The following is a 21,977-nucleotide window of genomic DNA, read 5'->3' as shown; positions in this document are numbered from 1 at the left end:
TTTAGGCTAAACATAAATTATGCTTATGATTTTTGTAATTCAGATAGAGAAACTCTTTTGTCGTTTTTCCATTCATGTTTGTTCACTGTTATTTATTTTGGATAAATATGCAGAGTCTTATCAATTGGGAAATGGGAACTATAATGTACAGATCGATGTAATTAATCTGATGTTGTAGCCTATCTTGTGGTTAGTGAGACAGGTGTGAATATGTCCTACATTGAGTTGATCATTCTTAGTAAATTTCACATGCACAAACCTAAATAGACTGGTTCCAAATCCTGCTTATATTGTGTTTTGTATGACTGTTGTTGGACCTCTTTGTTGTAAATAGAGTGAAAGAGATTTATTTTTCGTTCAACCTGTTTATTTGTACATTTACGGTAACGTCAGTTGAACCGTACCAACGTCTGCCTCTCGCGGCCACAGAGGAGAATACAACGACTCGGCAGTTGCTGAATAATATTCAGTTAAACACATCATGTTGCGTTAATTAGCTCAAAACAAGTCAATAAATTGAATTTAACTAGATTTAAAGAAACGGAATTACTAGTCAGTGACATTAACGAGGAGCACAGTGCATACATCAAATGAAATGACAGCATTTACTCTTCTCAAACGGGAGGAAACTTTCTGGCTTAGTCTACTTCGTTCCCTAAATATTTCCATAGTCCCTCCTCCTCGTCTCCCAGCTCCGTCTCCTCCACAGAGGGCTGCTTTCTCGGACCATGGCGCGGCTCTCTGATCATTTCACTGTATACGTGGCGCTTAATTTAATTATTCCAGCATCACTTAGTGTTACCGCAGTAACTCCGGGTGGCGGCAGCGCTAATGTTTTGTCACTTCTGCCGCCGTATGATTTTTTGTATTACAGCGGGGTACGTGCATACTTTGGCGAGGAGTGGGCTAAAGCTGCGGAACAGCTGGAGAAATCCATCGTGACCAAGGAATCACTGTTCAGAGTCCGCAGGCAGTGTCACGATGACTGTGTCGCAGCAGGGAGAGAGGCGCTCTCCAAACTGGGTAAGTAATGAGGTGACAAATATATGTGTATATACGTGTGTGTGTGTGCGCGCGTGCGTGTTTGCACCTTTAGGGTGTAGTGATTGGGTGACCCTAGAGACAATGGTGTGCCAGATTTACTATTATGGTCTTTTTTCAATTGGTATTTATTAGTCATTTAAATTAATTAAATTGACATTTGAATGATATAATAACAGTCAGTAATATGTTAATTAAATGTAATGCTTCACTTTCATTTCCTATGCCTGTGGTTACCAAACGTTTTGGCTGGTGAACCCTTTCAATGAGGTCATGTTTACTTGTCACCCCTCCTCATATTATGTCCTTCACATATGTGTAAACTTAAGTTGCCCACACAGTATTTCTACCAATGGGTGAATTTTTCCTTCTGAGCTTGTTTCCTATAATGGACTATGTTAAAGTCTTCAGGAATTCATAAAACACTTGCTTTAAGTTATGGCATTCATCTGTTTCCCTTCCCTTTTTAGTAGCATTAGGCCTGGCAGGTAGCCAAACTAACTGCTTTGGATGAAGGATAATTACTTGTGGGGAACTAAAACACTATGAAGTCACTGGCAGCATCCCTTATTCTCAGTGTCTGAGTGTGTGGCTTAAATATGACTTTGACCTCAAGAGCAGAAGGCAAATGCAGGCAAAATCAGAAACAAACAGAACATATAAATATGAATTATTAGTAAAAAGTAATTAGTGACAGTCCTATAATAGTGTAATAGTTAAAAACTTGCTCCAAATCAACCAGCCACAACAGTAAAACCCTGCCTTTACATTAATGCATGAATGATAATAATATTTTGATATAGTGTTCATAGGTAATATGTACCATTTAAACTGTTATTATTATATATTAATATAGTGTGTACATTTCAAATAGAGGAAGCTCCATTATTTCTCCAAATGTTGACAGTGCATAAACAGTGTTTATAATTTAGACATAATCATCCTTTGTATATGTGACAGACAATGTTCAGTGGTATATTTCACCCCCAAAAATGATTCATGTTTTCTGTATTGTTAGATTCTGCGGAGGCGAGTCTGTGGGACCTCTGGGTCTTGGATTGGGTGCAGCAGAGAGCTGAGTGTTTAAGGTTCTGTGTTGGACGTTCTGTGACCCTTGCAGGGCAGCTCCCTGTTTCTTCAGACATAGAATATGAATTCAGCTCTCGCAACCCTTACAACTTCCTGCAGGTCACATACTACAAGGTAAGCTGTTCTTCAGGCAGTCATCAAGGTCTGTGGCATTCTACTAATTGGCCATTTGTCATCACTGCTGGTAGAGGTGCATGTTAGCTTATTTCAAAGTGTCATTTAGAGGCAAGAGGTTTCATGTCTGTGCTGTGATTCACTAAACCTAATTATGACTCAGGTCACAACTTTATTCTATTGCAACACTCCTGTCTTTCTATGACAACTGTCATTCACACTCTCCCCTTCATTCACATCAGTTGGAAAAGCTGCAGAAGGCAGCGTCAGCAGCTCACACCTACTTTGTGGCCAACCCCAGTCACCTGGAGATGAGGAACAACATTGAGAAGTACAGGAGGATGGAAGGAGTGACCGAGGAGGCCTTCCAGGACAGAGAGATTGAGAATGAGAAGCACTGGGTGAGGTGTAGGGGGGTGATGGATTTGAGTAGGGGATAGGGTTACACTAGGTAATCTTGTACATTGACTGCCCTGAGTGGCCACAGTGGGTTACGGTTATCTAAGTGTATTCAAAGAGAAATATTTTGGAGATGTAACTATAGGGAGAGCCAGCCATGGCCTGGGGGACTGAATTCCTCTCTCTCTCACCTCCACTCTCTGTTATCCAACCATGCAATCCAAACTCAGTTTTACTCATTGAAGACCTCTGTCTGAGCAACTGATTTTGTCTATTCAGACACACGTGTTATAACATGATTAGGCTCGTCTGAAATTAGCTTAGACGGTCCGTGCAATGGCATCCGCTTCTATCTCAAATTTCAGCCACCATTTTATCTTTTAATTAACAGAACAGTTTTATGCTTATACTCTCATTTTCTTCCAACGACACGAAAGCCAGTCTGGCAGAATTGTCTGTATTTAATAGAACAATATTATTCTCAAATCTATCAAACCCAGGTTCTGTATGATGCTGCAGTCCAGCATGAGGCCTCCTCTGACTGGGTGCATGCAGTAGAGAAATGGAAAGCGTGTGTGAATGAAACACTGCGGCAGACAGAGGAGTGCAGGGTGCAGTGTGAGGTGGCTTCCCAACGGCTGCCTGAGGACAGGGGGGTGGACAGCGTTGACGGTGTGTTCGAGAAATCCGCCGGTAAGAAGAAAACAAAAATAAAAGATTGCAGCCTGAATGTTTCGCGTTGGCACAGACAGAAAGAAAAGATATAGCACTCCTTTTTTATTTCCCATCTAGCTCTTTCTCTCTCCCTGCTCTCGTGCCGGCAGTCCTGTGTGACTCAGGTAGCCACGCGACCTGGAAGGATTTCTGCTCAGGAGGACTACCTGCCCACACAGCTGGAGCATCTGCACATTGCACAGTTTAAAGGTGAGGGTTTAAAGTTCAACATGATGATTATTTAATGCGATGTGATGATACAGTGCATGAAGTGCCACTCTTTCCTGCTTCCCAACAGCTGGTGACATTAGTGGAGCGGTGAGGACTCTGCGCTCTCTTCTCCTGTTTTACCCCTCTGACAAGGACTCTTTAGACAACCTGCAGCTCTACTATGAGACACTAGGAGGAGACACAGAGTCACAAGGCACACAGCCTGCGCAGGTACCACTCACTGTCCATTATATTAAAATCACCACCATGGTGATAATAATGATCTAAGTTCCTTGATTTTTTTTCTCTTAATCCATTAATCTCTTCAGTTTAATGTGGGAACAATCAAGTTGACAATTGTGCCATTTTCTTTTGTCAAATGTAAATGTCCTCTCTTAACCCATAAAAGGAGGTGAGGAATCACTGTTCATGCACACATAGACTTCAAATTCAACTTAATTTTCATGTTTGACCGCAAGTTTATGTGTATTTGTCATACAGGAGATTGTCAGATACATCAGTCGCTCTTTGCAGGAGAAGAAGCTACTGTATTTTGGTATGGAGAACCTTGACTTCAGTTTCACCGACCCAGTAAGCACTGATGCCAAATAAACAATATTCTGATGGGCATGAGGAAGAACTTTAAATCTTACCCTGAAAGAGTTTAATGCTTGTTTTTATCATGTAGGATCTTTGGACTCCAGAGGATGTTGTACCCAAATCACTGATGGAGAATTGGAGGTGAGACACACAGGAAGAAAACTGATTCAGTCACTTGTGCTTTAGTAAAAGTTAATGTAATGTTGACTGAGTGTCTTTTGCCTTTTACTGTCAGAGCTGAAAAAGAGAAGATGCATGAGAAGATAAAAGAGGGAGAGCAGCAGGAGGAAGTGGATGACAGTGGCTTTTTTGCAGGTGAGGTGTGAGTCGTTCCACCCTTTTGTTTCAAGTCTGCAGCAGTCTGCAATTTCCTCTCTCACCCTCTCTTGTTTGTCCTCTCTCCAGGTGGTGCGGTCCCTCGGGTGGGTGTGACCATCGCCATGGACGAACTGGTTCTGAACGGGACAAATCGCGTAGTACTGGACGGAGTCATGACTGAGAAGGAGTGTGACAGAGTACTGCAGTTAGCAACAGTAAGTTCAGATTGTTAAAGAGTCGGACCTCATCAGATAGAATCAGGAACACTCTCACCTTCATTTCCTCTTGACTCTGATAGGCTGCCGCATCAGCTGGAGATGGTTACCGAGGACGACGGTCTCCGCACACACCTCATGAGACATTTGAGGGCCTGACTGTGCTCAGGGCTGTAAAGGTGGGTGAACAGGAGATAATTCAAGAAATGAATATGAATTAATTTAAGAATCATATTATCATGGTGTGTGGTGGTAATCTCATGCTTGAACATAATTTATTAAATTGATTTTTTTTTTTAACATAATCTTAACTTCTTTCACAGTTGGCTCAGGATGGCCTTGTCAACCAATCAGATGCCAAGCTGTTACATGAGCTGGGCGAACGAGTGAGAGTCCTGCTGCACTCCTACTTTAGGAGCCCCTCAGGACTCTTCATCTCTTTCACACACCTGGTCTGCCGCAGTGCTGTCGCAGGTAACACCCGACATTATCCACATCTCTCCGAAGTGAGATTAATCTGCTCATGTAGATCTAAAAACAACTACAGAGTTTCAAAGAGTTCTGATGCTGTGAACCTTTGGTTAAGTAAAATAATGGTTTGTTTGGTTTTCTGTGCTCTCAGGTGACCAGGAGGGCAGGTTGGATCTCTCTCACCCCGTCCATGTTGATAACTGTCTCCTTGAGCCAGAGACCAAGCAGTGCTGGAGGGAACCACCAGCATTCATACACAGAGACCTCAGGTACACACATTCAATAATTAATAATTCATGTAGTCTCAAACTCTTAACATAAATAATATTTAGAGATACAGACAGACAGAGGTAATGTTATTTTCTTCCAGTAAATAACATCTTTTTCACAGAATATTCTTGAATCAAGTGATATTACCGTTATCTTTACTTTGACTCCTTCACATGGAAGCAGAATGAGAGAGAGTGACCTGGGGAAAGAGAGAAAAAGAGAAATCGATCTGTTAGTGTTATTTTATTCTGTCAAACGCGTCAAACCTGTTTCTCTCACAGTGCCATTCTTTACCTGAATGACAACTTTGATGGTGGAGAGTTGTTTTTCACTAACCGGGATGCCAAGACCGTAACAGTAAGATGCTTTTCAACCTGGTCTGATAGACAGAAATCATTTCATTCTGTCATTTTTAAACCTGCATACAAATATTTTTTGGACCTTTTGCCCTTTTCCCCTCCTCCTCCATGTCTCCAGGCTCAAGTCAAACCCAGCTGTGGTCGACTGGTGGGCTTTTCCTCTGGTCCAGTGAATCCCCACGGTGTCACTGCAGTGACCAATGGCCGGCGGTGCTCGCTGGCCCTGTGGTTTACAAAGGAGAAGCTCTACAGGGACATGGTGAGCATAATGACAACACTCAGCAGTGCCTCCTTCTCAGGTAGCCTGCAGTCATGTGGTTGTTGATGTTGCGACACCAGTGTTTGGTAAGACCAGCTGGAGACAGAGCACAATGCAAATTTGGTGGTTGTTTTCGTGTTTTGTCATTTGCAATACCTGGTCTGTGATCATACCATGTCAGTGACCTTTAGCTTCATCATACTGTAGATTCACTAGGAAAAATGATGAATCATCATTCAGTCTCCAAATCCATTCCAAAAGAAATTGCAGTGTCCTCATTTGTAAAAATAAAAAAATAAAAAATAACAGATGTGCCAGATGCTCCTCTAAAGAGCTGCTGTTTATTAGTTGAGCCAATTATTTTAATAATGTTGAAATAGTTAGGGTTGCTTACCCATGTTTAGAATGATGCAGACTGTTTAACTTCAAAGAAGAAATAACAATTTTTTTATTCCTCTTAAAGATGACAAGCCAGAAAACACACCCGTGCTTAGATCAGTACCGTCAGAGGTTTTTGCTGCTACAGCCTTACTTGGTCTGCTATGACCAGGAGCTTATGATGCCTGATAGTAGCTAATGTTAGCAACATTGTGTAACTGACATTACTGGGTCTTCTCTAATAGTGCTATTGTTATACTATGTTTTAATATTTATATCATTATCCACAGTTGTCCCTTGTGGCTCCAGCGCTGAATGTTCTAGTTCATAGTCTCACTTTAATAGTGGAGAACCACTTTATGCTGGTGGAGCCTCGTTGTTAAAATGACTTACCACAGAAAAACAGGAAAATGAAAGTTTCTGAATATTTGTCTTGAAAGTACAATGATGTAAAATACAGTAACTCTAATAGAGGTGAATGTTGCTTCCAAACTTGCCTCTTCATGTCATAGGGGCCACAGGAAATCAATACTTTGATACTCATTGCTCTACTTTTGTCTGTCTTCCTCAGGAGCGAGAGGAGGCAGAGGCCTTGTGGGCTGCAGATGGACAGAGTGTGGTGAAAAAGGACGAGGAGGAGGCGGAGGGCAGCACCACCACCACCAGGAACGCTCGGAGCCAAGCAACGAAGGAGAGGAGCAGAGGGAGAGGCAGGGTGACGGGGGGCAAAGATGAGCTGTGAGAGCCTGAACAAACCTGACAGACTGAAACTGGAACACATTTTCATTTGCATCCATCCAAGTGGAGAAGTTCCCCATCCCACAATGGGACCATTACACCAACCATGAACAGCTCTCTGATTTTACAACATGGTCTTTCAGTTTTTACCCACACATTCACTCTCTTCATCTTGCTGCATTTTCATGTAAAGCTTGCATTTGTGTATATACTGTATTTATACTGTATATGATGAAGGTAAGTGAGGGAGACACTGTCCTTTCCCCTCTCTCTGTAATGTCCGTCTGTACTTTTGTTTTAGCAGCTTTACTGACCGATATCACACTCTCTAAAAATGAAGAGAATAAAAGAAAAGATGAATGTGACTCTTTGCCGGTGTCACATGAGAACTGTGTGCCACATCCACGCCAGTGAGGTACAGAAAAAGCCTTACAATAAAGTGGAAAAAAGGCTGTGTAATCTATTAAGGGATTGCCTCACACCGTCTGTGGCTGCCTGCTGATTAAAACTAAAAAATGAAAGGGTTCTCAGTCTGTAACCTGTCTGTTAAGAGTAGAAGCATGTGATAAGATATACAATTAGACAGCAGCACAGCAGTAGGAAACAAAAAGTAATTACATCAGCATAGTGCATCAGAAACTAGAGTTCAAGGCAGTAAGAGGGAGAAGAGGGAACAGAGAGAGAGAGGTGCGCAGGGGAAAAAAAGGATAGAAATAGAGAGATTACTGTTAATCCCTCATAAATGAGTGCATTTGTTTATGAAGCTTAAAAAATCTCCCATTTAGAATATGGAATAGTAATCCTGCAAGAGATCATTTAATCATTCACGTCCAGAGGAGTGACACTCGACCACCCACTTCCATCTTATCCTTCCCATTACAACCAGTGCCTCCTGTCAGCCCCCTCCTCTGCTTTCGTCTCGTGCATTAGGTACAGAGTCAAGCACTGTTTATGGCCCATATTAACACTCTCACTCCCCCCTGTGTTATAATCCCCCGCCGCAGCAGAATTGGGTCGGCAGGACTGTTTAATGGAGCCTTGGGTTTAACCTCTTCCCTCCCTCACACGCTGAAACCACGCAGTACCCTAAAAGTCTGCATTAATCTTCTCTTAAGTAGGTGTTATGTCTGTATAATGCATCTAAGATATCCTTACACTAAGCACCCCGGCCGTCTACTGTTCTAATTACACACTTGGCAGAAAAGCAGAAAATTTACAGCCGTATGATGTCATCTTTCCATGTTTTATATGATTAGCAGAAATTATGCAAGGCCTAACAGCATAGTTATAAAACTGAAATCACAACATCCTCTTGTCATTATAACTAAGTGGTGTGTGTAGCAAGTAGTTGACAGGATCGCTCATCCCTTATGTTGCATCCACGCATTAACTTTCCTACTATTTGTGGCCCACACCACTTATTGGGTGTCTAGTGGTGATTTCTGGCCTTACCAGATGATGCTTTACTCCACTTGTAGGTGTAATCATAACATGAGATTCAATAGGAGTATGAGGATCATAATTCATGCCTTAACGCCACACTCATGTCACAACATCTCATTTAATCCAGTCACCCCACCCCTCTCACCCACCGCCATCCTGCACCTCATTTATTCAAAACGAGGTCAAAGGTTCAGTGACCCTTTATGGACTAAACAAAATCTGCTCTACCTAACAATGAGATGGCTTTGGCGCAAACCTCATAAGACTTTAAAAGTGCCAGCGGAACTAAAGCAATGCTAGTTATGATCTAAGCTACAAATAGTAAAATAAAAGATTTTATAATAGGGATAATGCAAGATCAAGACATCACTGGTCTTTAAATAGTAACCCAAAATAACTGTCTTTATCCTGTGTCTCTGTGCTTACTAACAAAATCCTTTTTTTTCTCTCTCTTTTCTATTTTCTCTCGGTTTTTACGCACCATCTCACAGCCCACATTGCCCCAACTCCATTTCTCCAAATCCAGGGTCAGCTCAGCCAAAACGGCCGGTCTGCTTCTGTCGTCACCGCACTCGAGTGAGCGAAGGTCAACACTTTTAAACTACAGAGCTGAATTTATCCATGCTGAATCATAGAATAAACCCAGAAAGCAGGCAAAACACACACACACACACACACACACACACACACACACACACACACATTCCAAGCCTTTTTCTTCCATACACAGAAATGTATGCAAGCGTGTAAACACACAAAGGAGTTCATAATCTACAGTATCAGTGGCACAGTGATGCTGTTTAATCATCTGATTCTTTGGCCTCAAGGGTTTGCACAGAAAGTAATAATGTGATACTTCTTTCTAAGGTCAAAGGTCACAGTCAGTTACAGCAGCATCCCAGGGAACTCGTGAGGATTCAGATCCTGTTTCATCTCATTTTAATTTGTTATCATTGGTTTTCTACTTAGCATCTGTGTCACGTGTCCACTTGAAAAGCAGAGGGTAGCAGTATATACATGTGTACAATACATCTGTTACTACAGTCCAGGATCAGCAAATTTATTTAAACATTAGTTTAAGATGCTTAAACATGTTAATTGCTTGTTTCACTATGTTTGCTAAAAGAAAACCACAATGTATTCAAGGCACAGTGCACATTATATAATAAGTAAACATAGCTGCTCACTCACTTCCCTCACTGTCAAAGGATCATTGTAAAGATGTTCAGTGGATGAACTGAACCAACCTACTGCCTGAAAGTGCTATATCATGATAGTGAGCACAAGCTGTGCTGTTTCATAACTAATACAGGTGATTTACTTTGTTAGATAATGTGCAGCTGCAGTGGGGTGCACACTTTCTAATGGGCAAAGGCAACAATTAAAAGAGGAAGCTCTAAGTTTAGGGGTTTGTTTTGTACTAAGGTCCCACTGGAGCAGAACATGAGTCAACGAGAGCGGTATATGGGCCAAACAGAAGGATCCTTCAGGGTATTTTGGTCTCTAAACTGCCCCTCTGTGTGACATTTGGTCAAAAATTACAAAGAAAAAGAAAGAAGATGGTATTTTGACACTTGAAACAAAGAGCAAAGAGATTCTGCGTACTGTCAGTTTATGTTCATGCCTGGTGGCACTATGTGCCTCATTAGAATGACCCAGACCTCTCCTGAATCCTGCAGTTATTTCTTATATTACCATTGTACCCTGTCAGATCTCTGCTCTGCCAATCTCCCTCTCTGCCCCTAAACTTTCTAATATTAGGTTCACCTCAGGTTTACAAAACACAAACTCTGCTGCCAGTCATGGATCTTTTAAAGACTACCTCAGCACCATAAAAAGTCATGTTCCCAAGTCCTCTATTTATCTTCTTTCCCCTCCCCTCCGTGATTTCCATCTCTTGGTTTTTGATTCGGATTCACCCCAGCTCGTGTCTTGTGACCCCACAACCATGCTTCTGCACCTTGTTTGGTTTCCCCCACTGTCTCCTCTCCCTTTCCGTCTCTTTCACCCCCACCCCACCCCACTCCACTCACCCCCCCTACCCCTCTTTCTGTCCATCCCAGGGTTTATCCCCTCATCACTGATCTCCCTTCATCCCTCCAATCCTCATCTGTTCCTCATAGGAGCAGTAGAGAGAGTGAGTGACGGAGGAATATCACACTGTGTGTGATACCAAAAGTGAATGAGCGGGAGAAAGTGAAGTAACAGGCTGAACTTATGACAACTACCAGAGGGAGACCGCTGGAGGAAGAGTGATTCCAGATCTGCCAACACACCTTGACAGGAGTCTCCTAATTGGTGAGTTGGATCGTCTGTTCTTGGTAGTTGTGTGTGCTGTGTGTGCGGTTGTGTCATGCTGCTCAGATGATGGATCACATTCAAAGGTTCAGATGAAAATTGGGTTCAAGTCTGAAAAGACATTTATCACCGGCAGCTTTAAAAATAAATTCCTGAAGCCTGAAGGATGTTTTTGACTGTTGTGATGATACAACCATAAAATTAAACACCAAAAAATGTTAAAAAGTTAAGGATTTTTTTTAAAATGCAGCACACGTACAACCTTATATACTTGTGACCTTACAGTATGTAAAACATAAGTTAAAAAACATATTCAAATATCAAATAGATGCCATTCAAGATTATGTTGACACACATTTAATGCACTTATCTTTTGTTTATGACACACACAGCAGAGGGATTTTCATGGCATCAGCATACAATGCTTTTGTCGTGCAGACTGATAATCTGAGTAAAACACAAATTCCTTTTGTGGTCTGATTCTTAATACCGTCAGTCATAATCCGCATAATAAAACAATGTTAAGTTGTTTTTCTGGGTGCATCTATAAGGGTGTAAAATGTAGAATCAAAGTTGCAAAATCTTATGTGTGAATCACTACAGTTTTAACAGAGGAAGCAGCTTGGTAGAACAGGCTGAGCTAGAACAATATGGATAAAATCTTCTATTACAGTATGTGATTATATACTGTGACATTGAAATATCATTGACATAGTAAAGTTTCTGGAAACTATTGAGAAACGGATCATGGATGAAAATGATTATATAAATAAGATAAATAAATGTTCATTTTTAGTTCCTCCAGTGAATTAAATACCCGACAAAACAAGGTACATTTAGGCATTGAATGCAAAAATCATGTAAATCCATTATTACCATAAGAGAGTCCTGATCTTTGACTTACAACATTGCCTGCTACAGCCTGAAACACCCAGAGATACATGGCTACTGCAGAGTAAACGACATGGCAAAGTCACTGTTGACTGACAGGTTTATTTCATCTCATGGTATACATGTGTATGTCATCATGTCCTCCAGCCTTAGTACAACTCTTTATGCAATATATTTGTTTGGTGTTAACTGACAAGCTAGTACCGCAACTATGAGGAGCTACAACACTCAAAGTATAGTCCTCTGATTCAAAATAACAAGAGCCACATTCTCAACAGTGTCTTTCGTAAGTTTTATGATTTTATTTCGTGAGCTGCACCAAGAGCACAAGACTCTGGCTTGTAACTGGTGAGGAGCTCTCAGCTGAGGTGAGGATGCAAACTGCAGAGCACCAGAGTCGCCGGTCAGACTCAAGTTCATAGACCCGGTCACACCGAAAACACCAGCCCCCATTCTCACAACTCTCTCTCTCTCTCTCCGTTCCCTTCCACTTCATCCATCTGCCCCCTCCCTCATTCTCATCCCACTACCCCCCCCATCCCTTTCACCATCTCTTATCCAGATGCAAAGAGCAGTCAGTAATCGGATGAGAGCAGATTTGATTCAAAAGGCTTCCCTTAAAATCTCAGCCAGTAGGATTTAAAACTCACTCTCCTGCCTCGCCTCTTACCCTCCACCCCCCCCACCCCCCCCCCACCTCCCCCCTGCCTCCCTCCCCTCCTTCCTCTCCCTCCCTCTGCCCTCCGCTTCTCTGTGGCTGTGTTAATGCACTTCACTATCCAGCAAACCCCTAGCAGTCATTTAATCACATGGAACAATGGCAGGGTCCCAGGAACAGAATGGCAAAAGGGTAATAGCAGGACTAAAACACTCAGGCATTCATTACAACACTCATTATCGAAGCTATTTCCCATCTGGAACAAAGGCCTAAAATCCCCTGTTACCGACTTCAGGGACAATGTAGTCATCGGCAGTTTAAGGCAGGACACCCATGCAGTAGCTTCTGAGGTGTTTTGGAGCATTACACTAGTATAAAGGCCAGAAGTCAGCACTATAATTTCATTTTAAAATGTTTCAGGCCATCTTCCATTTCACTTTGAGCATTACAGATGGATAAAGGATAGACCCCAGTGGCAAACAATTAAATCTCTTTCTTTTACAGAGTCACTCCCTCCTTCACTCCCTTCCTCTCCTTTTCACTTCAAACAAATTAGAGGCAAATCCACTTGGTCATGTGTTTTGACAGGAAGACTCATTCAAATAGTCAACGTGAGGGAGAGATACTGCTGCAGGGACGCATACGATAAGATCAACACAAGTATTCCCCCCTTTCAGTTTTCAAGGTAAGATAAAGGAAATATCATCACGACAATTTATTGCTTCACAAGAAAAGAGACGTACTGGGTTTGCACAGCAGAAGGAGGAAGGCGCTGTTTGTTGAGGTTGGTTATATTGTTCTGCTTTGCCATGAAGTTAGTGTCATGTGTCAACGCTCTCCTCTTCACACTACTCTGTTTCTGTAAAAAAAAAAAAAAAAAAAGAAAAAAAAATCAGCTGGGAGATCGTGACTCTGCCTTTTCACTTGTGCCTTGATTACATTTGTCACACTGTATGAATTTGTCCATTAGGCGATTGCTTTACTGCTAAACATTGCTCATTTAATCATGACATTACCAAATTCAATAGCCATCAACATTAGGTGAGAGCGCACTGGAGTGTTAAATGGCGCAAACTCTCCTGTCAGTGTTGAGAATTCGTTGTGAAGTGAGAGGCGACCGGCTGAGAGCTGATACACTAATGACATTATTACAGGACTTACTGGTTTGTGTGTACATTCAGGGTGAGGATGTGTGCTCGCAGCATCATCTGAAAAACAAATACTTTCACTGCTAATGTCATGCTGGAATATTCATACAGTCTGCATGAATATGTGTGTGTGTGTGTGTGTGTGTGTGTGTGTGTGTGTGTGTGTGTGTGTGTGTGTGTGTGCATGCGTATGTTGTGACTGCATATGTAGGCGTGATCTGTGGGCTTCTGTGTGTTTATGAAAGTTTGCAAAGTAGACAAGAGCCAGTTTGACTTGCAAAATAGCACTTACTTGGAGACCGGAGCTGGAGAGGATTAAAAATCATTCAGGTAGGTTCAGGTAAAATTCCAGCATGAAGCCTCAGTGCTGGCAATGCTGACAGTGGAGGATAAAGGTACCAATCACAATTATTTCCTTTAATTGTTTCTTGTGAATTGATTTCTGTTTTAGTTGTAACCCTACCTCTCTTCTTCTTCTTCTTCCTCTTCTTCATTTCAGGATTATCTGCTTTCCTGACATCTCTCCATTAGTGTCCATACCTAACAACCATCGCCATGGGTGAAATGGAGCAATTGCGAAAGGAGGCGGACAGTCTCAAAGACCAGATCACTGTCAGTAGGCCCATCCAATCATCTGTAATAAATCAATATGACAATCTGATTATCCATAACATCATGTGACTTTGCTTCTCACTATGAGCTGATTCTTAAAACAATCTGACATATCTTCAATTTCATCTCACACAAAATACCTATTTATTATTCATAACTCCATTTTACATCAATACTTGCAGTGACCTGACCGCCTTTGTTCATGTCTGCTCTTCAGGCAGCTCGTAAGGCGGTGCAGGACACCTCACTGCAGGAGGCAGCAGGTGGGATCACCGTGGTGGGGCGTGTCCAGATGAAGACCAGGAAAACGCTAAGGGGTCACCTTGCCAAGATCTACGCCATGCACTGGTCTACTGACTCCAAGTAAATACACCGCATATTGTTCACAAACTGCAAGAACACCTGCCGTTTTATTTCACGGCCAAGATCTGATGGTTTTCTATTAAATTTAGCACAAAACTAGAGGGGAGGAGAGCCAATGAATACGATGGGGAATTCAGATTGGTGAATTAGATTAGTAAAGTACACATAGTGCATTCAGTCGGGTGAATTAATAGGAACATGGCATATGGCTGATGCAAATTTTTCATCTGATGCTTCAAATGTTGCTGCTTCTTTTTCCAACTTTTTCAATCTTTGTTTTTTAATCACTATTAATGTAACCCCACCAGGCTCTGTGTCAGTGCCTCACAAGATGGAAAACTCATAGTGTGGGACAGTATCACAACCAACAAGGTAAGAAAGAGCAAGAGTGGTGCATCATAGTTACAGAAAATGGTTGACGCAGGCAAATATACACCTCATGAAGTCATGAATTTGTCTTGTCAGCTAAAACGGAGTCAGCAGTAACTGTGGCCAAAACCTTGCAGCATATATTCACCGTCAAAAACACCAAAATACAAATGTAACTTCACTTCATGAAGACAAAGACATTTAAAATTTCAAGCATTTCTCTAAAACATTAAATATTCATAAGTAAACAATCATCTTTATGTGTTGTTTATTGAGAGTTTAACAGTCAAAGTCAGCTAATCTGCTTCTTAAGAACTGTGCTGAAGTGGTTTGCTCTGATTTGACTCACAGTGACAATAACAACGCACCAACTAACATCAGGCTCTGATTCTTTACAGTGTATCCTCATTTGTTTCTAACTTTGGCAGAAAACTGTGTTTATATAAGACATCACATTTTCAGGGGCTTTAAGTCTGTACCTGTTGTTCAGATTCAGGTATTTGAGTAAATTTGGTTTCCCCAGGTGAATGCCATCCCACTCAAGTCATCGTGGGTGATGACTTGCGCCTATGCACCTTCGGGAAACCTAGTGGCTTGTGGCGGTCTGGACAACATGTGCTCCATCTACAATCTCAAGGGCAAGGACGGGAACGTCAAGGTCATGCGTGAGCTGGCAGCACACACAGGTAAGACAACACAGCTCGGAAATGAGATCAGTGCTGCTGATGTTGGACTTGTTTTTCATATTTTTTGGATCATTTATGGTTTCTCATATAGTATTTCTTTGGTTGCCCAGGTTATCTGTCCTGCTGTCGTTTCCTTAGTGACACCGAGATCATCACCAGCTCCGGCGACTGCACTTGGTAAGAATATAGTATAATTAATTGACCTAAACAGTAAGTTGCAACTTCCCGAAATCTCTTGAGTCTATACTGGAGTATATATTGTGTTTGTCTCCTTATAGCGTACTATGGGACATTGAGACAGGAACCCAGAAGACCATCTTTGCAGGACACCAGGGAGACTGCATGTCTCTGGCCGTGTCCCCAGACTTCAATTTTTTCATCTCAGGGGCGTGTGACTTCACGGCCAAGCTGTGGGACATCAGGGAGGGCGCATGCAGACAGACCTTTGGAGGGCATGAGAGTGACATCAATGCAATTGGGGTGAGGATGAAGATTTCGAGCTCAGTTTTATACTATATATTTCTTTTTTTTTTTCTTTTTTTGCTTTAAGGTCTAGATTCTTATCACTTCTCTTTTGTTCAGTTCTTCCCCAATGGTAACGCAGTGATAACCGGGTCAGATGATGCTACTTGTAAGTTGTACGACCTGCGAGCTGACCAGGAGCTCATCACCTACCAGGACTCCAGCATCATGTGCGGGGTGACCTCCCTGGCACCCTCCCTGTCTGGACGCCTGTTACTGGCTGGCTATGATGACTTCAATGTCAACATCTGGGACGCGCTCAAATCTGAGAGAGTGGGTGAGTACAGGCAGAAAACAGAGACGATAAAGTGAATTTAGCAACTGAAAGCATCTAAAAACTGCTGATATGGGAGGGAATGTTCTGCATTTGATTGATTTCATAAACATTTCCAGTGGTACTTACAACATATCTTTTATTCTTTGTGGTGGCCCAGGAGTGCTGGCTGGTCACGACAACAGAGTGAGCTGTATCGGCGTATCCACAGATGGCATGGCGTGTTGCACAGGATCCTGGGACAGCTTCCTCAAGATATGGAACTGAGACTGTTCCTCACCAGTGAGCAGAAAGGGAGCAGTTAACATCTGCCGGGGAGAAAGTGAAGAAGATAAAAAAGAAATTGGAGTTTGAGGGAGGGATGAGGGACGAGGAGCCACATAGGGTGAGAAGAGGGTATTTTAATTGTGCCAAGTCTTATCTGATGTCGGAGAGGAGTTGTATTGTGAAGATTCTCTCCTCTCTCTGTCACATTGCGCTCTCAGCTTTCTTCTCACGTTATGGGGGAATTTGGGGTGGGACACTGGGTGGGGGGTCTCAGAAAAGACCATTCCTCTTAATAGTGAATTATATTGCGGTTCAAATCAGTAACATGCACATTTATCGCAGCAATTCAAAGATCACCCAATGAGAACAGTTGCCAAATGGAAATGGTAGCACACTGGATGAGATAGAATTGAATATGTGTCAAGTTACGGTCTGTGTAGGTTCACACTAGCTCTACTAATATGCTGTGTTTTATATCAAAGCATAAGTTATGTCATATGAATAATACGAGCATTTGCGTTTTTGTTTCAGACTGTTGTTTGTTTTTAGTTTTGTAGATTCCCTAGATGCTTACAGTTACATTCTTTTCATTTTCTAATTTTAATTATAATGGAGTTATAGTTTGCAGATGTCTACATTAGTGTTTGAGTTTTTTTTGTATGTGATTGATGGACAATATTTACCAGGATTTGGGGTCTCATCATTTGCACTAACCCCCAGGTTAGACCTGAAAAGTGCTTTGGGTAAATTGTTGAACTGACAGATGGGATAATAAAATGTTTTTTATGGTTCATTAAGCACTAACAAAAAAGATGACCCATTTGTCTCAGGACAGGACTCTTTGTATGAGTGTTTTTTTTTTTTCCTCGGATAACTGCTATTGTGTGCATATGAGCAATACATCTGAATCTGTATATAAGAGCTTACCATTTCCTCTGCATGATAACAGATAAACTTGAAGTAAAGTTTGTGTAAATACAAAAAGAGAAAAAAAACCAAAAAAACAATCTCCAAGCTCTGACTAGAATTTGGACAACCACTTTTCCAGCACTTGGATACACACTGTGCAAAGTAAAGCAATACTACCTTTCTTAAAGACTGTCTAATAAACGTGGGATTCTGCATTACACAAGTCTTTAGAGTTAATTTCTAACACTGACATGCTGATTGACATGGCCATATTTAAATGCCACTGGATGAGAATTGAGCCATAAAATATGGTATCAACACTGCTGAAGCATCAATTTAAACATCAGTGTGATCAGTTCATGAATTACAGTAGTTTACGTTTGGATAAATGCATACAAAAATTTGGTGTCTTTTGGGGATAAACTTAAAAATGTGTGGTTTGATTACAGGCTCACTCTAATGTGATGTCATTATGAACCATTAACTATAAACAGGAAGAGAGGAATAAACAATATTGTCAAAGCCAGGAGCTTTGAGTCAGATAACAGCTGCATCTAATGAAATATGCAATTTTTACAAAATGAACAAATATTTAGTGTCAAGCTTTTATTCCATTTGTGAAGAAACAAAAACTAGTAAATTTTACAATTTAAGTATAGAAGGAAATTAAGTTATTTTGAAAGAATTAAACACAAGGAAAGCATAGCAGAAACAATTTGAAAACTGCTTCACAAACAATACAACGATTTTAAAAGCTGAGGTATGGATGCAAATAATTTTATTTATATTTACAAAAAAGGACAAAACTGCACAAAGTGGAAGTTAAAAGTAATATACACAAAGGACAAAGATCAGCCTCAAAAAACTGTACATATAAAAGCATGTTTTAAGAGATATAAAAGTGGCAGGAATCTGTACACGCTGCTACAGAACATCATCTGTTCTCCTTATCCAGAGCCACTGCCAGCACTCTGCGGTCCATCTGTCCACGCCTCTGCTTATCTGGGGTGGACACCTTCAGCTTCATCTGGAAAGTGGGAAGGCCAAAAGATTAATTGATTCACTTTGTGTTGGGATTCACTTTTGACCAATTGAATTACTCAGCATCACTTTAAAAAGCCAGTGTAGATGCCAGTCAATTTGCACTGAGTAAAGGAGAGTAGTAATCACTGGCAGCGAGTGGTTGCTTGTGTAGAATACCTGAGAACGCTGGTCCCTGGGTGAGTTGGTCTCCTTGAGGATCTGCAGTGGAGAGCGGCCTTCAGTACCTAGAAAAGAAGTGAAAAAACATCAAACATCAAACAACAACAACAACAACAACATCTTGTTATAGACAACAAGAAGCCACAAACTCTTTACACACCTTTCTGCTTCAGTTTTCCAGACTGTCCCTTGTTTTCATTGGTTGCGTTCTTAACAGCCACACGGACAGCGAGAGGAGAGGAGCCTCCTTTTCCACCCTGCACTCCTCTTGCTCTTAGCCCAGAGGCACCAAAGCCTTTTCCCAACCACTGTGGCTTGAACACCACCTGACTGGGACTTTTTGAGTCCAAGGTGGGGCAGCGGATGCCTTTGCAGGGCTGTGGCTGCTCTGGGCTGGGGACGGTTGGTGGCTCTGAAGCAGATGCAGGAGGCAAAGAAGATTCTTTAACAAGCTCTTTTGTTTCTTCAGGAGATGGCAGCTTCTCTGCTTCCTCTGGCTGTGCAGGGGATGCTTGAACTGGGGAATCCTCTAGATCAGTGGCTGGGGAAGGCTCAACAGTGAACTCTGGTTCAACTGTGACAGAAGGAAGGGCATAACAGTGCTCCACACCATCTTTGGGTGGCTCCACTTCCACACTAGGTACTGGAGAAGAAGTACTTTCACGGTGCACCTCAGCAAAGATCTGTGAAGAGGTTGCTCCCTCATGGCAAGTTATTAGGCTCATGCTCAGTCTCTTGTGGAGAGGAGACTCCCTTGCTTCTTCTGCCTCCTCCAGGCTAATTTCTGCCTCCGTTTCTATCTCCACCTCCACCTGGGGCTCCTCAAGAAGCACAAAGGGGCTCGCGTCACCCACGCTTGGGAGGGGGTGCAGCACAGGAGTGGCGAGTAGGTTTGCGTGCTCAGCCAGGGAGCTGAAGGTGTGGGAAGCTTGAGGAGTCAGGAGGGGCTCAGTGGAAGCCAGCTCCTCACTCTTGAAGACCTCCTCCTCCACAACGTCATTGAAGCGTTTCTGAGGGGCGTCAGGGACTTTGCCTTCAGTCTCATTGTGGAAAAGCATGCCCAGGCGGCGAGCAAAGGACCCAACTGTTGCTGTAAGGGCAAGTGGAAGAGCCTCATGTTACACATTATTTTGGAGGTGAGAAAAACCAACCTGAACGTTTTTAATTACCCAATAATCCCTACCTCTCATGACTTCTCTGACAGGGGTGCGAGCGATGCCAACAGTAGGTGAGCGTGGATCAGTGAATGCCAGTGGACACTCACTTTTTCCCACAGCAGAAGTTTGGGACACAAGACCAGGGTCCTAGGATATACATTTGGTATGGTGAACTGTTTTGAAACATTTACGATATGTCTGATAATAAATCAAGCAGGTAACCTACCTGAATAGGGGTACGATCGATGCCTGCTGAAGGAGAGCGTGGATCCATCAGATGAAGGAAGCGACTGTTTTTGATAGCTGGCTCTGGTTTTGTTGGTGCGCATACAAGCATCTTGCTCTCAGTGGATCCCATGATGCTTATTTAAGGTTACCTGGCTCGCAGGTAAATAGAATACAGTTTTACATATCCACCAGAGCAGGACGTTTTTTACTTTAAAAACAACTTATAAAAAACAAAAATACAACATCCAACATGGAAAAATATGGTAATAAAACATCATGGAAACATAAAACCGTGCAGGAATTTGTTATAATTTCTAAGGAAAAGCCCAGCAGTAATATGCATACAACTGAAAAAAACTTGCCTCCTTGCTGCTCTCCAGTCAACTGTATACAGCCATACAATGTTGCACACAATATGAAATAAACTTGAAAAATTAAACACTTGAGAACAAAATTGGGTGCTCTTTTTTTTTTAGCTTCAAATACTGAAAATAAGTAAATCCCTTTACCTTATGTTACAGAATTAACGTTTACATTAATTTAACCTCACACATCACTGATAAGTAGGACATGATTTCACTGTAATGTAGCTTGTTTACACGCTTGTATTTAAAATTTCTACCGCTAAAACACAAGTTTCATATTTTGTACGAATTACAGAAGTGACTCGCAAGCTAACAACAAGCTAGCTTAGCTAAAATCAGTTAGCTTGATGTTTCCCCATTTCACTCTTGCAACCAGGTGAAAGTGTAACGTAACATTTAGACATCAAGTGCAGACTACTTCAGTTTACATGAACCAAGATTGCCATACATTTCCTTGCTTACCTCAAAGGAGACAAAGACAGTCGGTGAATGGTGTAGGTATGCCTTCTTTCACTAACTCAACACTTGAGATAAACTGGGGAACACACGAGTTTTAAAACATTTAAATGGTGGGATGCGTACATGTTACTTTTAAACAGGCCAATCAGCGTGCGCGTCATCTACGCCTCCTCGGCGCTGATTGGCTCAGATCACGGCGTTCTAGAATTGGGCGTGGCGGCCTGCTGATAACACATTTGAAAGTGGAAATAAATGCGTGCTTTGTTTTTCACATCTGAAGGATGAAATTTAAATGTTATGTTCGAGCAGCTGAAGCTGAAACATGCCTAAAGCAAATGCCAGACTTATTGGGTGATGCTTTTTAGTGTTTTCAGGGAGAACAAATCGTAATTTTTCATATTATCTACGTATGATGCAATTTTACCTTTAAAAACATATACATTTTTTATAAATTAATTACATTTACATTAAACCTGAATAAAAATATTCAACAGCTGTATAAAATGACCAGTTAATATTCTGCTTCCTTATCTGTTTTTAAAGGATAATTTGACAAATTATATTTTAAATGGAATCAGTTTAAAAAAAAAAAAAATCAATTTCATCTTATAGTTTTCCCCTTATTGCCTCAGTTTACAGTATGCAGTAATTTACAGAGTTGATCACTTTGATATGGTGCTCCTTAATGGAAAGACTTGTAAGCAAATAGCAAAAAGCCTTGTAAAAATAGCTTACTCTAACTCCAAACTAACTAAAAGGAATGGGTAAAAACTCTAAAGTTGTAGGTAAAATCCCAATATAAATCTGAAAACACAGGTTTTCACTATCTAGAGCACCTTAGAATTTCAAAGTCATAGTGCAAGTGGTCCCAACTTTGAAACACTTGCTGTGTTCGTTACCTGTATCTATGAGAAAAAAAGAATCACCAACACATGTTTGGAATCAAAGCT

At 41.6% G+C, this 21,977-nt stretch overlaps 3 protein-coding genes across 4 annotated transcripts; 2 read left to right on the top strand and 1 right to left on the bottom strand.

Moving 5' to 3' along the window:
• The first annotated feature begins 707 nt into the window (after positions 1-707).
• Positions 708-7,540, top strand: p3h3 (prolyl 3-hydroxylase 3). Its single transcript, XM_022756599.1, has 16 exons — positions 708-1,023; positions 2,060-2,244; positions 2,487-2,645; positions 3,144-3,336; positions 3,436-3,567; positions 3,656-3,798; positions 4,069-4,158; positions 4,256-4,308; positions 4,403-4,482; positions 4,573-4,700; positions 4,784-4,879; positions 5,024-5,174; positions 5,323-5,440; positions 5,723-5,798; positions 5,919-6,059; positions 7,009-7,540. Exons 1-16 carry the CDS (start codon positions 729-731, stop codon positions 7,177-7,179), a joined length of 2,211 nt encoding a protein of 736 aa, XP_022612320.1. The 5' UTR covers positions 708-728; the 3' UTR covers positions 7,180-7,540.
• Positions 7,541-10,760: 3,220 nt separating this feature from the next.
• Positions 10,761-16,938, top strand: gnb3 (G protein subunit beta 3). 2 transcript variants are annotated; one of them, XM_022756657.1, is made up of 9 exons: positions 10,761-10,916; positions 14,113-14,225; positions 14,443-14,588; positions 14,897-14,960; positions 15,481-15,643; positions 15,754-15,820; positions 15,922-16,123; positions 16,226-16,442; positions 16,600-16,938. In XM_022756657.1, the coding sequence occupies exons 2-9, from the start codon at positions 14,169-14,171 to the stop codon at positions 16,704-16,706; spliced, it is 1,023 nt and encodes a 340-aa protein (XP_022612378.1). In that variant the 5' UTR covers positions 10,761-10,916; positions 14,113-14,168; the 3' UTR covers positions 16,707-16,938. The 2 variants fall into 2 exon arrangements, with proteins under 2 accessions (XP_022612378.1, XP_022612379.1); XM_022756658.1 differs by lacking the exon at positions 10,761-10,916 and adding an exon at positions 13,084-13,150.
• A 1,373-nt stretch (positions 16,939-18,311) lies between these two features.
• Positions 18,312-21,112, bottom strand: cdca3 (cell division cycle associated 3). Its single transcript, XM_022756637.1, has 6 exons — positions 21,031-21,112; positions 20,202-20,352; positions 20,002-20,122; positions 18,979-19,908; positions 18,816-18,883; positions 18,312-18,642 (listed from the first exon to the last, which is right to left on the bottom strand). The coding sequence occupies exons 2-6, from the start codon at positions 20,331-20,333 to the stop codon at positions 18,550-18,552; spliced, it is 1,344 nt and encodes a 447-aa protein (XP_022612358.1). The 5' UTR covers positions 20,334-20,352; positions 21,031-21,112; the 3' UTR covers positions 18,312-18,549.
• Positions 21,113-21,977: the final 865 nt, after the last annotated feature.

Source organism: Seriola dumerili, unplaced genomic scaffold (genome assembly GCF_002260705.1).
Source record: "Seriola dumerili isolate Sdu_G_001 unplaced genomic scaffold, Sdu_1.0 BDQW01000258.1, whole genome shotgun sequence".
NCBI classification, from domain to species: domain Eukaryota; kingdom Metazoa; phylum Chordata; class Actinopteri; order Carangiformes; family Carangidae; genus Seriola; species Seriola dumerili.
Note: the sequence above shows the minus strand (reverse complement) of the source record. Positions and strands in the feature narration are given on the sequence as shown.

Bases quoted from the DNA above. Each gene is read 5' to 3' on its own strand.
- gnb3 (XM_022756657.1), top strand. From the start codon at position 14,169: ATGGGTGAAATGGAGCAATTGCGAAAGGAGGCGGACAGTCTCAAAGAC. The intron at 16,124-16,225 runs GTGAGGATGAAG...TCTTTTGTTCAG, and splicing joins GTGACATCAATGCAATTGGG to TTCTTCCCCAATGGTAACGC. The intron at 16,443-16,599 runs GTGAGTACAGGC...GTGGTGGCCCAG, and splicing joins GCTCAAATCTGAGAGAGTGG to GAGTGCTGGCTGGTCACGAC.
- cdca3 (XM_022756637.1), bottom strand. From the start codon at position 20,333: ATGGGATCCACTGAGAGCAAGATGCTTGTATGCGCACCAACAAAACCA. The intron at 20,123-20,201 runs GTAGGTTACCTG...TGTATATCCTAG, and splicing joins TCGATCGTACCCCTATTCAG to GACCCTGGTCTTGTGTCCCA. The intron at 18,884-18,978 runs GTGTGTAAAGAG...CTTCTTTTCTAG, and splicing joins TGGAAAACTGAAGCAGAAAG to GTACTGAAGGCCGCTCTCCA.
- p3h3 (XM_022756599.1), top strand. From the start codon at position 729: ATGGCGCGGCTCTCTGATCATTTCACTGTATACGTGGCGCTTAATTTA. The intron at 4,309-4,402 runs GTGAGACACACA...TTTTACTGTCAG, and splicing joins TCACTGATGGAGAATTGGAG to AGCTGAAAAAGAGAAGATGC. The intron at 4,483-4,572 runs GTGAGGTGTGAG...TCCTCTCTCCAG, and splicing joins TGACAGTGGCTTTTTTGCAG to GTGGTGCGGTCCCTCGGGTG.